The sequence below is a fragment of the Rhinolophus sinicus genome, chromosome 14 (assembly GCF_057876585.1).
Source record: "Rhinolophus sinicus isolate RSI-liver-muscle chromosome 14, RSI-T2T, whole genome shotgun sequence".
Taxonomy (NCBI): Eukaryota; Metazoa; Chordata; class Mammalia; order Chiroptera; family Rhinolophidae; genus Rhinolophus; species Rhinolophus sinicus.
In genome coordinates, this window is record NC_142514.1 from 158,093,683 (window position 1) to 158,107,003 (window position 13,321).

General features: G+C 38.4%; 1 protein-coding gene and 1 pseudogene across 1 annotated transcript in view; both read right to left on the minus strand.

Moving 5' to 3' along the window:
• Positions 1-2,215: 2,215 nt before the first annotated feature.
• Positions 2,216-2,770, minus strand: LOC148755887 (large ribosomal subunit protein uL22 pseudogene; annotated as a pseudogene).
• Positions 2,771-5,051: 2,281 nt separating this feature from the next.
• LOC109453096 (zinc finger protein 133-like) overlaps positions 5,052-13,321 on the minus strand; it is a 45,574-nt gene continuing 37,304 nt past the window's right edge. Inside the window, exon 2 of the mRNA XM_019742594.3 lies at positions 5,052-12,347. Coding sequence (XP_019598153.3) covers positions 10,341-11,348 — 1,008 coding nt within the window. The 5' untranslated portion in view covers positions 11,349-12,347 and the 3' untranslated portion in view covers positions 5,052-10,340. The remainder of the gene's footprint in view (positions 12,348-13,321) is intronic.

A 13,321-nucleotide genomic window follows, 5' to 3' on the forward strand; every position in this document is an offset into this window, starting at 1 on the left:
GTACCAGATGGAGAGAGAGATTCCTCTGGAGTTTTCAAACAACACTAAGACAGGCAAGCAAATAGCAAAGCCATATGTTTGTTGGGCAGCCCTCACAGATGAGTCAATTCAAGGACAATGTTTAATACTTTCCTGTGTATTTCATCCCCTAGGGTATATATAGTTTATATTTAATCCAGCGCATCCTAGTCTAGGATGTTTTAACCTGACCCAGCTTGAATTCCCTAGTGCTCTGTGCTCATTTGGCTCCTCTGGATTTTATTCCAGGAGTAGGTGATGGGACAGGAAAAGGGAGAGAGGAAGAGATGGTGGGCTTGGAACATCCATCCATATAAAACATTGAATAAGGTTAGCTAGCTGTTACCTTAAATAGTCAAGTGGTTTTTATCTCAGAAAATTATCACAAATGTGACTCCATCAAATCCTCCCAATAACAAAAAATACTTATTAGGGACTATTTTACAGAGAAAGAAAAACTTTCAAGGAGGTTAAGTGAGTATAGAAATTGTACCTAAATTTGGGCTTTATTCCACATCTCATGTTCTTGGCACCGTATCTCAACTACTAATAGTTGAAGTTCTGAACAGTTTGAATTTTTTTCTAAGCAATAAAGTATTATATTGATTTTAATCTACATATTTCTAAAGTGCAATTACAGCATGTGCGTACATTAACCTTCATCATAAGGTGAATATATTTTATCAAAAAAATAAGTATATCTCTCATTATTAGACAATTAAAGCATATGGAAATAAATCCTTATAAGTGTGTGTGTGTGTGTGTGAGAGAGCGAGAGAGAGAGAGAGAGAGAGAGAGAGAGAGAGAGAGAGAGAGAAATTATGCATTTTTTATTAGGTTTTACAATATAAAAACTCAGAGATGTAGTTCAACTCCTTATTTGGTAGATGAAGACAGTGAGATTCAGGTTAAATGATTTATAGTTTATTCATCTAATGTGCATAATTGTCACCTAAACCTGGTCTCCATATTCTATTTCTCTTCCTACCATATTTAAGCCTTTTTATAATCCAATGAAATATTCAGGGAACGTCTTATCAACATTTTACATATAGGGAAACATACCTAGAGTAAGAGCTAGGGAAGGACTAGGGATGCATCTTCACAGCTAAGTAACTTTTGTGTCATATGGCTGGTTACTGGCAAGACTAGCACTGAAACCTGGGTCTTCTCTGTCCTTCTCAAGTGTTTTCCCAGTAGACCTTGCTGGTACCGTATCTTCTCCTTTCATGAGTCCACACATTACTTCAACTCTCTGGAATTAGGAACAAAGGAAAAGATAGCTACATATCATAAGAACTAATGTCAACACATGGAATTAAAGTAGAGCTCCTCAATGCAAAAGGGTTTGGGGGGAAAAATCTTCTTGTGAAAGTAAGTTATATGTCTTGGTTTTGTTTGTATGCATGTGGCTGGGTGACAGGATGTGTTTTGGTTGGTTCACATGTATTTTTTTGCCACACAGTAGCATTACTAGAAATAAAATACATGGAAATAGCTAGTCAACCCATGTAAGGTACTTACAGAGTAATTATCTAATAACAACTACTTATTAGACTACCACCTATGTTTTTATTTGATGATAAGGAAAAAAGGAAACAATGGATTCACCTCTTAGAACAATCCTAAGGAGGGCAATTCTTCATTTGGCATGACAAAGGAGGAAGTCTGCCATTTGGCTCTGGGAAGCCAAATGTCAGCTGGAGAAAAGAGAATTTGTGAGGCAGAGTGAGCAGAAACGGTGAGATAAAGTATTGATTTCCTGCCGTCATATTTTTATTGATATCAAGTTTAAATAATTAGGAGGATTTCAGAGCTGTGACTAATTATCACCCTTAAACATGAACGACAAAATCATAAATAAAGATCATTTGAAAAATAATAATAATGACCACAATGCTAGAATGTTCCAATAAGTAAAGGCCCACAGTGTCTAAAAGTCTTCTTCTGCTAGGGTAGAGGCACAATGTTTACCCGGGTTTGTTTGTATGTATCCAGATCTTTCATCTCAGCATTATTGTCAGGATCAGAAACTGACAGATCTGGCTAAGACACAGGAAACAATTATAGGACCACTGGGATTTGCTAGGATGAAATACAGTTCTAGTTTAGTGTTGTGCTCACATTAATCGTGTTTTTTTGTGTGTGTGTTTTTTTTCTTTTTCTTACTTTTATGAGCATTTATTTGATGCTGAATTTACTCCCGGGCCTTAAGTTTTTGTTTCTTCATTTTCTTCTGGGAGATCTTTTTCTTCTGTGTAGCCTCCTCTTCTGGCTTAGGATCAATCTGCTCTTTCTCAGTTAGGACCATCTTACTGTGACAGGGAGAGGTCACCTGTGGGTTAAGCCACCAGTGAGTTCTGTAAATTCTGTGCTGCATCTTGGGAGCTTTGTTCACCTTGATGTGTTCAATGGCCAGAGAGTCCACATCTAAACCCTTAAGTTCAGCATTCCTCTCTGCATTTGTAAGCATGTGCAGTAAAAATGGTGCACTATTTTTGTGCCAACAACCCTGCGTCCAATGCCACTGTTTGGCCTGGGCACACCTATCACTTCCACCATTGTAAAGACAGAATGGCATACATTGCTTTTGTAACGTGACATCCTTTAGATACTTGGTGGCTTTTCGGATATGCATACCCTTGATGGCCTGGGCAGTTTGACAAGTATTCTTCAAATGAACGTGTAGATTTGAACCTCTCGATTTACATGATTTTGTGGGGTTCCCTGGGTCAAGTGAATAGCGAACCATTTTCAGAGGTTACCTCACGCTGCTTACAGGAAGGGGAAGCCCTGTATTAATCTTTAAAACATCATTTGCACCTTTAAGATCAAAGAGGTTAGTTGACTATCTAGGACTGAAAGTCTGGCATGGATCCACTGATAAATTCTTAACTGTGGTGATGATATTAATAAAGATGTGAATCTTTAACACTGGTGTTTCTTCGCGGTTCAACTCTAGCTTGGCCTTTTGTTGACAATGTGTGAATGCTTTTCTTTCTACCTAATTGCCTCAAAGATACAGGGATGATTGTCTTAATATCCTCATTGCTTTTATGAGGGATAAAAAAAAAAATCATGTATGTCTTAAATGAGGCTGATAGACCATAGTTGATAACCCAAACGGTATAAAACCAAGAAAATTCTGGTCAGAAGCTATCTACCTAGATATCCTATCTAGAAGAAAAATTCCAAAGACCACAATCTGGCTTAGATGAAAGAAAACCTATTTGTATAGACTTTGAATTTTCACTGTAATTACTATGCCAACTTTTTATTTGTTTCCTGACTTTTTGTATTGGCAACAAGCCTATCTTTGGGATTGCTTCTCTGGAGGCAGAAATTTCGCCCATGCTGCCAATAGCTGCAGCTTTCCCATATCCCATGAAGTTTAATTTTAGATGGGCAAAACCATCTAAATTTTTGCAAAGCTCTTTTTCTGAAGACAGCATAGTTACCTGCTTGCGAGTCACCTTTTAAAAAGTTAACTGTGGCTATACCAAAGCTAATTTTCAGGGTTAACATGGCAGTATATACTTTATACCTCATTAATAAATGAGGTATATGTACCTTCAACTTCTAGTCTCCACCCATCCTTACTTCGTCTCAACCCTACCCATGTACATATCTTCTTCATCTGAATTATTCCAAAACCTACTAAAATATGTTATTCAAGCGTCATCTTCCTAGAAGTCATTTATGCCACACTCTGCTTTTCCTTTACTTCTTGGGAGCCCTCCTGTGGGTTTTCATAAATCACTGGGGATAATGGGCTCTTATTATAATCACTGCAATCATCAATTCACTATTCTCTTACAAGACTGCTGCTGCGAGGCAGGACCTTTGATTTTTCTCATTTTATTTTCACTATCTGGCCCAATACTCCTCTCCTTACAAGATAGCGTAGGGACTCGATGAATGTTTGTTAGCCAGGCACCCAATGAATTCATACCATTTGTTACAGTCTGAACTACTCTGTGAAGTAAAAGCAGTGGGGGGGGGGAGGGGCTGTGCAAGTTGATAGTGCAAGAAAAATGCTATTATTTTGCTGTATACAACTAGGACACCCTGCCACGAAGCCTAGCCAGTACTAGAGCTCACGTAGAGTCTGCTGCTTTGATTAGATAGGTACTTTTCATCAACCAAAGAACTCCCTTTAGAGGCACATCATGTCTCATCTTTTTAAGTCAGTTACTATTTACATCCTGAAATATCCTAGACTTAAAGATCTTCAAAGCCATACCATCCAGCATACTATACATAGAGTCAGAGAGCTTGACACCTTTGAATATATCCCGACCCAGAAATCTGATTATAGAAAATTAAATGCTTTTTCTATTATACCTGGAGGTATTTTGAGTAAAGTCATTCTGTGACAGGCATGTGGAAAACTACGCAAGATATTCCCTTTGTGCAGTAAATGCAGCCCTAGTCTCATGAATCACAACGAAGTATAATAAAATATTTGAAGAACATTTTCATTAATTACAGATTATAAAACATAATAAATTATCTCTCACACTTCACCTAATGTCTCCCCATGATGAATCTTCAGTAGTGGATGTTTGTCTGCTTTTGAGAGCCTCTAATTTTTTCTTTTTATAGCCCTCTCATTTATTTTATCGCAACTAGATTTTCACTACTGAAAGAAGTTTTCAGACAGATTGTAAATAGTGGTTACATCTTCCCAAATACAAGCCTAGCAATGAGACCAATTAGATGCCCCTTTCTCAAAATTTGACAGTTCAGTAGAAAATGGTTTGGTTTCTGTTTATTCAGAGCAGAAGTATCTTAACTGTATTGTCCCTGCTGTGAAATTTCTGTTTTGGTCTCTTTCCCTAACACCTGCATCCCGATGATTCCGAAGCCTGCTTTTCTAGCTTTTTGACCTTTCTTTAGGATATTTTTTTTTTACTTTGGTCTCCTCTTTCTGGGCTCTGAAGCAACTTTGTTATTTTCAACAAAACAAATGAAGACAAATATAGACGCAATAAAATATAAAATTCTACCAAATGAAAGAAAAATTGATGACATTAAGATAAAAATATTCCCTTTTTTATTTATTCAATGACTTACATGGTTTTCATTAAATGCAATGTACTCTTGGAGGTAGAGGTACAGAGCTGACAAAACCACAAATTGAATCTTGACCTCAGGGAGATTATGTGATATATAGAATGACATATCAGGCCTAGTGGGAGATATAAGACATCCACATAGGTGGTTCAATGCATAGCAGAGGATATGACAAAACACTGTATGAAAGATCCAGCTACATTACTGTGGGAGTTGCGAAGGAAGTAAAATTAGTTATGGCTTAAGGCACGGAAGTAATCAGAGTAATTGTTAAAGGGGAAATAACACATAGTACACAAGGGAACAGAAAAGTCAAAACTTCATCAGTGCCATGGAAAAATGTGAGAAAAAGGGTGGAAGTCGGAAAGCATGGAGATGATTCAATCAGTATATCATTCAGACTGGAAAGTTAGCTAAGTGTAGGGGAGCAGTGGGAAGAAGTCATAACCGACTAGGGAAGAGATCATATAGGCCATTTCTTTGAAAACCACTGGAAATCAACAAGCTGTAGGAAGCTTAGCGTAAGGGACCTGTGGGGGATGGAAGGGAAGCAAGACAGAGCTGAGTGTCCTACAGGGAGAACATCATCACTGTCCCCCTGAGCTCTACTGAGTGTGAGCTGGTCTTTAAAATTCTGAACACGTTCAGCCTTATCAACAGGGATCACTCTGAGTCTCATCCTTTTAATTTGTTTTCTCAAGCAAGAAAAACAGACTCTTTGGTAAATCATTCTATTTTAGAGTAACATTCAGATCTTACAGAGAAAATGTTAAAAGTCCATTTGAGTAACAGAAAACTGAAAGAATAGGCATTGTTTGAATTTTTTGCATTGTTGATCTCTATCTCCAGTGGATTCTATTCTTAAAAGTACAAAGAATTCTGAAAGACGGGTATTTTTCCTCTCTAATTTATCTCTTTCTCTACCTCTATTACTTGGCCCTGATTTTTAAAAGAAATATTTCCCCTCTTTACAGATGAGGTAATAACTTGACCACCAACATACTTAGAAGGTCATTTGTATTATGCTTTCTATTTCAATCCAAAGAATGACACCCAGATAAAGACACTCTTCCATCATATTAATCCTAAATATCGGCTATATTTTCAATAAACCTCCTCAAATCATTTAGCATTCAGTAGAACATGTTCAGGCACCAAGTCTGGCTGGGAGAAAGACGTCCAGACACTATAATTTTAAAAGCCATATGTAGAAAGCCATATCTAGACAATGATAGCTGAGGTATTTTTAAAATTAAAGACATACCATAAAATATGCTAGCTTCCTTATCAGGCACACATCATGCTTTTGCACACATTGTTTTATTCTTCTCTTAATAAACAATTGCATTAACAAATATCCTAATGTTGACAGTAGTTTTCCTACAAGTGTGGTGAAAAATCAAAATGTCAAATTAAATGTGAAAAGGCCCTACAGGTATTACTAGGAGCCAAGACAATAATAGATCTGTTTAAATGTAACACTAAGAGATTTATAGCATCATATATATTTGGCTTATACTGCTATCAGGCAGAGTGTAATAAAAAATTCTGGCAAAATCCCAATTAAAATGCTTCATGTTTGCTCAGGGCAAGGTTTATAAAATCTGAGTGAGAAGTGCTGTTGGCTGAATGGTAACTGTGCACAGAATGTGCCCTGGTGGGGTTTTCTATTTCCTGCCAGCGTGGTACAGGGCTTTTTCCCAATAGCTCGTTAATCTGCAAGGGACTCAATAGGTCTATTACAGTACAGTAATTATTTGCTAAAATGGATTTTAATGAAAACTGGCAAGTATTTGTTTTTACTTAAAGGCCAGTATGTCCTAGACAATAGATGCCCAAATCTATTTAGAGAGTACCTGGGAAATAAATATTACTTTAATGCTATTCTTGCTGTTAACTTTTACTGCAAGTGATTTTTGACTTCCCCTAAAATACAGCCTGCTTTGTGGATGTTACTACATTCATCTTCACAGCATGGTGAACAGCTGTCCACTATGACTATCCTGGTTTTGTAGATGGCAAAACAGAGACTCTGAGAGCTGACATGACTTGCTCAAGGTCATGAAATGACCTGAAACTGCAGCTGTCCTGAACCTATTAGGTTTCTAAATGAGGGGAACCAGTTAAGTAGAAAACAACAGGGGAAAGAGTGTTTTTTAAAGAACTACTTACTATAATTCTAGTTTGTGTATTATCATTTGATCTTAACAACACTGAAGATGTGAAAAATTAAGCTTTTAGAGGTAGCCGATGTTGTCCAAGTTTATGGAGCAACTTAAGAGGCAGAGCCAGAATATGAACAAAGACGATCCCTACGATTCTTCCCACTGCATTTTGAAGGTTTTCTTTAACTACTATGGCAGCTTGTCTTTACTGACATGGATACTGTATAGAAATAGCCATTATGATCTTGCTACCTGAGCTTAAAAAGGTGAGGAAAGTTTTATAGGAGGCAATTGAATCCATCAATATCCAAATCTATCGATTAGCCCAGAAAAGCTAGCTTGCTTTAATCATTCTAAATATTTTCCTGTGGACTTTCTACTATTGAATGTCATACCCAGCATTTTTAAGTTGACAGGGTATCTTGTCCCCCAACCCAGATATATCAGATGGGGAATCCATTGAAATGTTTCTCTGAGGACCAAATGTCTAGAAAATAAATTTCTCTATCCAGATTCCTTTTTTTCTTGCGAGAAGAGACTCCAGAAATAAAAGTTTGATAGATAGAAATTATTGAAAAACTTACTACCCACTTCTCATATACACAATTCCTGATTAACACCGCCTATGGCTCTCTCTTTTCACATTTTGTTTTTGTAATTCCAAATGTTAGACTCATAAGGCAGTGTGTATTTGAGTTTAAGCAGAGATCCCAGAGAGGTCCAAATTAAATAGCATAAAACTCGTAAGTTCTCATGCATTTGCTACTCATTTTGATCCAAACTTTTCCAAGAAAACTGTTGTGAATAAGAATCTTGTATAAATCATAGGTTTATGGTCAGTGTATGTGTGTGTGTGTGTGTGTGTGTGTGTGTGTGTGTGTGTGTGTGTGTATGTGTCTGTGTGTGTAATGATGGTAAGTAAAATCCTTTAAGTTTCAAAAAGTTTTATTTGAGACAGACAAAAAAAATAAAGTCATATAATCCATACTGTCAAAACGGGGAAAATAGATATATTTTAATAACTCAAAACTGATGTCATTTGTTTTATACACAGTGAACTGAAATTGATTCTCTGATGTAAAAGTAAAAAAATAGAAAAAGAACACAACATAGCTGCCCCAAACATCTTAATTGTATTATATCACTTGCAGGGTCATTTTCTATAATAAACACTAATCATTCCTTGGAAATTTCACCCATTTTAATCCCAACACTAAGTGGATCATATCTGGTCAGCCCATTGTTTTTCCACCTAATTTAATATGAGAATATTAATTAGTGAAAATAGGTCAACCATGAAAATTAATGACTTTTAATGATTATTGCTTTTTTGGAATTAAAGTCACAAAAATCAAGATGTGATACTTACTAAATTAGGGAACAGGGTTGGTCTAAATACTCGAGAGAGAGAGAGACAGACAGAAGCAGAGAATGAGAGACAGTGAAAGAGAAACAGAAGATTCTTGCTCAGTCTAGAAGATGATATAAGTTTTAAGATTTATTTATGAAAAAGGAAACTACTTAGGCATATGCCTGAAGAGAAAGCAAATATTCTGTTAAAATTTGGAAATAAAACCTTCCTAAATAAGAATCACAGAAGCCCATCAGCTGCAGAAGCAAGAGGCAGAGTTGAAAAGAGTAGTGTAATTTTTATTTAGAGTCCAAAATATAAGAAACAAATCATAAATTTAGTGCCTCTTCATAATATGGTTGACTAGATCTGGATTTAGTGACTGGTTTTCCCAGTTCTAAAGAATGAGGGGGTGAATAACTTTCAAAGCAATGGCTTCCTTCTAATGTCATTTTTGTTTTTTCTTTTAGTCACTCATTTGACTCTTCATGAAGTTACCACTTTATCTCTGTAAGTGTTGTAGTCTTCTGAGAAAGAAGATAAGATTAGATGTGTACGAGATTATTGGGAAATTCGTATCTGAGAAAAATGGAAAGGAAGTCAGAGAATGCAGGGAGTGACATTGGGTTTACATATGAAGGAGAGGGGGAAGCAAGGATGGCTGGGTAGGAAGGCTCTCAGCTGCAGTACAGTCTGAGAAATGTCCACCAAGCCTGTGGTGGGTAGTAGGGGGTCCTGGAGCCAAAGCTAGCCCTAGAGGGGTCCAAGTGTCATAGTTTGAAATTCTTTATTGTATGTGTGTGTGTGTGTGTGTGGGGGGGCTGTCCTGTACTGTGCATCATAGGATGTTTAGCAGCATCCTTGAACTCTATACACTAGAGGCCAGTAACAGCCTTCTCACTGTGACAACAAAAATGTCTCTAGACATCACCCAATGTCACCTGGGGGTAAAACTGCTTCTAGGTGAGAACTAGTCCTTCACACATGTGGGTTTTCTTCTGTCCTTTGATGACAGTTAGTATCTCTGAGTTCACCCCTTGAACATATGCAGTTTCCCCTAAAGTTGTCTTTTCTTCTGTGATGCACTGGGATTTCTTGCTCAAATCTCACTTACACTCCCTGGGCACAGGTTTTCTCTATAGCAAGTGTGTCCTCTGGTGTCTAATAAGGAGTGATTTCAACCTAAAGCCTTCCTCACACTTACTGCAGATATAAGGCTTTGCCCCTGAGTGTGTCCTCTGATGTGTGCTTAGGGTTGACTTGTCACTAAAGCCCCGCTCACACTGCCTGCATACATAAGGCTTCTCTCCAGAATGTGTCCTCTGATGTCTTATGAGAGCAGACTTTTGGCTAAAGCCTCGCCCACACTCCCTGCACACAAGGGGTTTTTCCCTTGAGTGGGCCATCTTGTGCCTGACTAGATTTGCTTTCTGGCTGAAGCCTTGTCCACACTCGGTACAAATGTAAGCCTTCTCCCCAGAGTGTGTCCTCTGATGACTGATGAGATGTAACTTCTGTCTAAAGCCTCGTCCACATTCCCTACACACAAGAGGCTTCTCTCCTGAGTGTGTCCTCAGGTGTGTAATGAGAGCTGACTTAACACTAAACCCTCGTCCACACTCTGCACACATATAGGGGCTCTCCCCTGAGTGTATCCTCTGATGTGTGGTGAGGTTTGACTTATTACTAAAGCCTCTTCCGCACTCCTGGCACACAAAGGGCTTCTCCCCCTAGTGTGTCCTAAGGTGTCTGAGGAGAGTTGACTTCTGGCTAAAGCTTCGCCCACATTCCTCACATGAGAAAGGCTTCTCCCCAGAGTGTGCCATCTTGTGTGTGACTAGATTTGACTTCTGGCTAAAGGCTTGACCACATTCTGTGCAGAGATAAGGCTCCTCCCCAGTGTGTGTTCTCTTGTGTGTGATGAGAGCTGATGTATAGCTAAAGCTTCGGCCACACTCACTGCAAAAATAAGGCTTTCCTCCTGAGTAGGCCCTCTGATGAATGAAAAGGGCTGACCTCTGGTTAAAACCTAGCCCACAATTTCCACTACTGACTAATTCAAATCCTGAAATTTCTACCCACTTCAGTACTTTGCCTGTCTCTGAAGGGTTTGCCGTCTCAGCTGAACTGAACTTTATTTCTACCACTGTCTTGCCTTCCCTTGAGCTTATGAGCTGTCCTCCAGGTGAGCCGGAGAAAGCTCTTGAAGTAAACCTCTCCATTGTCCTTCCATACAATGATTTAGAGCCCCCTTCACTGTCTTCACCTTCCACTCTGTCACTACAGAATCTTTCATAAGAGAGTGGCTGTCGCTGCTGTTTCCGATATGCAGGGCAGAGATCCGCTATTCGGGGAGTTCCTGCAAACATGCCTGGGCTGTTTGGAAGGCAATGGTCATGAAGCACCTGCTGACATAACGGCTGACCGCAGAAGTCCAGAGGACAGGAGGAATAAGGTTGAGTTTCTGGCTTTGGATCTGCTGAACAGCAGCTGGGTAGATGTTCTCTCTCCTCTCTCCAGGGCTCTTCCCCCTGCTCTAGCAGAAAGACAAGTGTTGGTTTGGAAAATGGAATTCCCAAGGAGAACAGGTTGCTGTAATTTTCCAGCATCACATCCCTGTACAGGGTCCTATCAGCATGGCTCAACAGCTGCCACTCTTCCTGGGTGAAGTCCACAGCCACGTCAGGAAATGACACAAATGTCTCTTCTCTACTGGTTCTCAAGAGCCCCAAGGCCATTTTTCTGGTCTCCTGAAGGGTCTCCCTGGAGAAAGGTGGGTTCTCCTCCTTACCCAGCCCTGGCTGCTGCACAGGAGTAACCCTTGGGCTTGAGTCTGTCTATGCAGCTTCGAGACGCATGGGCTTGTTAGTCGCAGAGGTGCTGAAGCTGGTGGAAACACAGTAATGTCTGTCCCATGACAAATATGACTGTAAGGAATGATGGGTTACAGGCAGCCTGCTACATCATCTGTCTTTCTTCTAGAAGTTATATCATTGTAACTTTTACATTAATACTATGATCTATTTCAAATTCTTTTTTTGTGTTTGGTGTATGCTAGAGGCCAGCGTGTATTTATCCAAATGGATATCAAGTTGTTCCAACGTTTCTTAAAGAGACTTTTCTTTCTTCCCTTGAATTACTTTGGAACTTTTGTTGAAACCAGAAGATTGTATAAGTATTGTGCCTATTTCTTGACTCTATTATGATCTCTGCTCTGTTCTACTAGCTTTTGATGGTGTTTGTATTTGACCTGGAAGGCTTGGCTGAAGTTTCAGATTGGTTTGCTTCACTACTGGTTTCAAATTCCACAAAGTCCTGAAATGCTGTCATTTGCCTGAGACTAGGTGACTTCTCTTTTACTCACCAGGCCTTTAGCCACTGATTTTCAGTTAAAGGAGAGTTGGGTGGAGGGGAAAGGTATAATTGCTTAGCTGAGTAGGGGTTCTTCCAATCTACAGTCCTCTCCACCATCCCTCACTGTCCCCAGTTCTGGCATGGCAGTTTGAATTCAAACCTGGAAATGGCCCCCAGACAAAAACAGCTGCTGCTCTCTCCTCTTCTCCAAAGCATCTGTTTCTTTCTGGAATTCAGTTCATTTAGCTTCTTTATGTCCAAAACTCTTCTCTACCTTCATAGAAGAGTATTCTTTTTATTTTGTTTTGTCTTTTTTTCTTGTTGTTACCATTGGAAAAAGGTTTTTCTGTTCTTCTATATTTTAACTGGCAGCAGAAGTATTCCTGGTGGGGGAAAAAATGAAGGGAAAGTTTAGAACAGTTTATTTAAAAAAAACAAAACAAACAAACAAACAAAAAACACTTGCATTTTGAATCTTTTGTTCTACTAATTACTTTATTTTCCCTTTATCATGGTTATCAAATATTGTCTAGTTTTTGTCTTCAGCCGTTAAAATTTACTCAAGTTTTTGGAACCATTGTTAAGTTTAGCAACATCATTCTAGAATAAAATGGCAAAGTTGACATTCCTTTTGTGAACAGAAAAAAAAAAAGGAACAATATAGGTCCATATGACAGTGAAAAAAAAAGGAGTCACTTTAACAATTTTTCTGCTCTTATTTTTATTTGATCATTGATTATGTTATCCAAAAAGCTTTCTCAATGACCCTTGAGAAAATCCTCTTCAGCAGAGACTGAGGAATGCAAAAGATCAGAAGTTTGTTCATTATTTCTCAATTTAAAAGGCGCAGGATATATACCATTTAAATAGAAAAAAGTGGTGAATAGAAAATATTATGAATCTTAGAAATAAGATACATTTTTTAAAGTAAGCTAGAGAAATTGTCACAGTTGGTTTAAGGGATGCAGTGAAACTTAAAATGATGACTCAAGAAGCTAACAGCAATAACATTTAATTTGGACCTGACACTAGCTATTGATTTAATAGTAAGTCTCAGTCTTGGATTCTAGCTGATAGCAATTGGATAAGCCCTGTCAAACATAGCTTTACTGGATGTACACATTGTTTGAAATTGTTGTTTGTTTAAAGATAGCATTCACTGAGGTGCTCCGACTGTCTTTCAAGGCATAAAGTCAAGTGAACAGACAATCTGAAGGAAGAAAAGAGTCTCACTTTGCCTGTTTTTTATCTACACATGGTTACACTCCCTTTGCAATGTTTCAGCATTCAGACTACACAGGGCAGGGTATTTAAGTAACGGCACTTGTCATACAGAAGGGCTGATTAAATAATAATA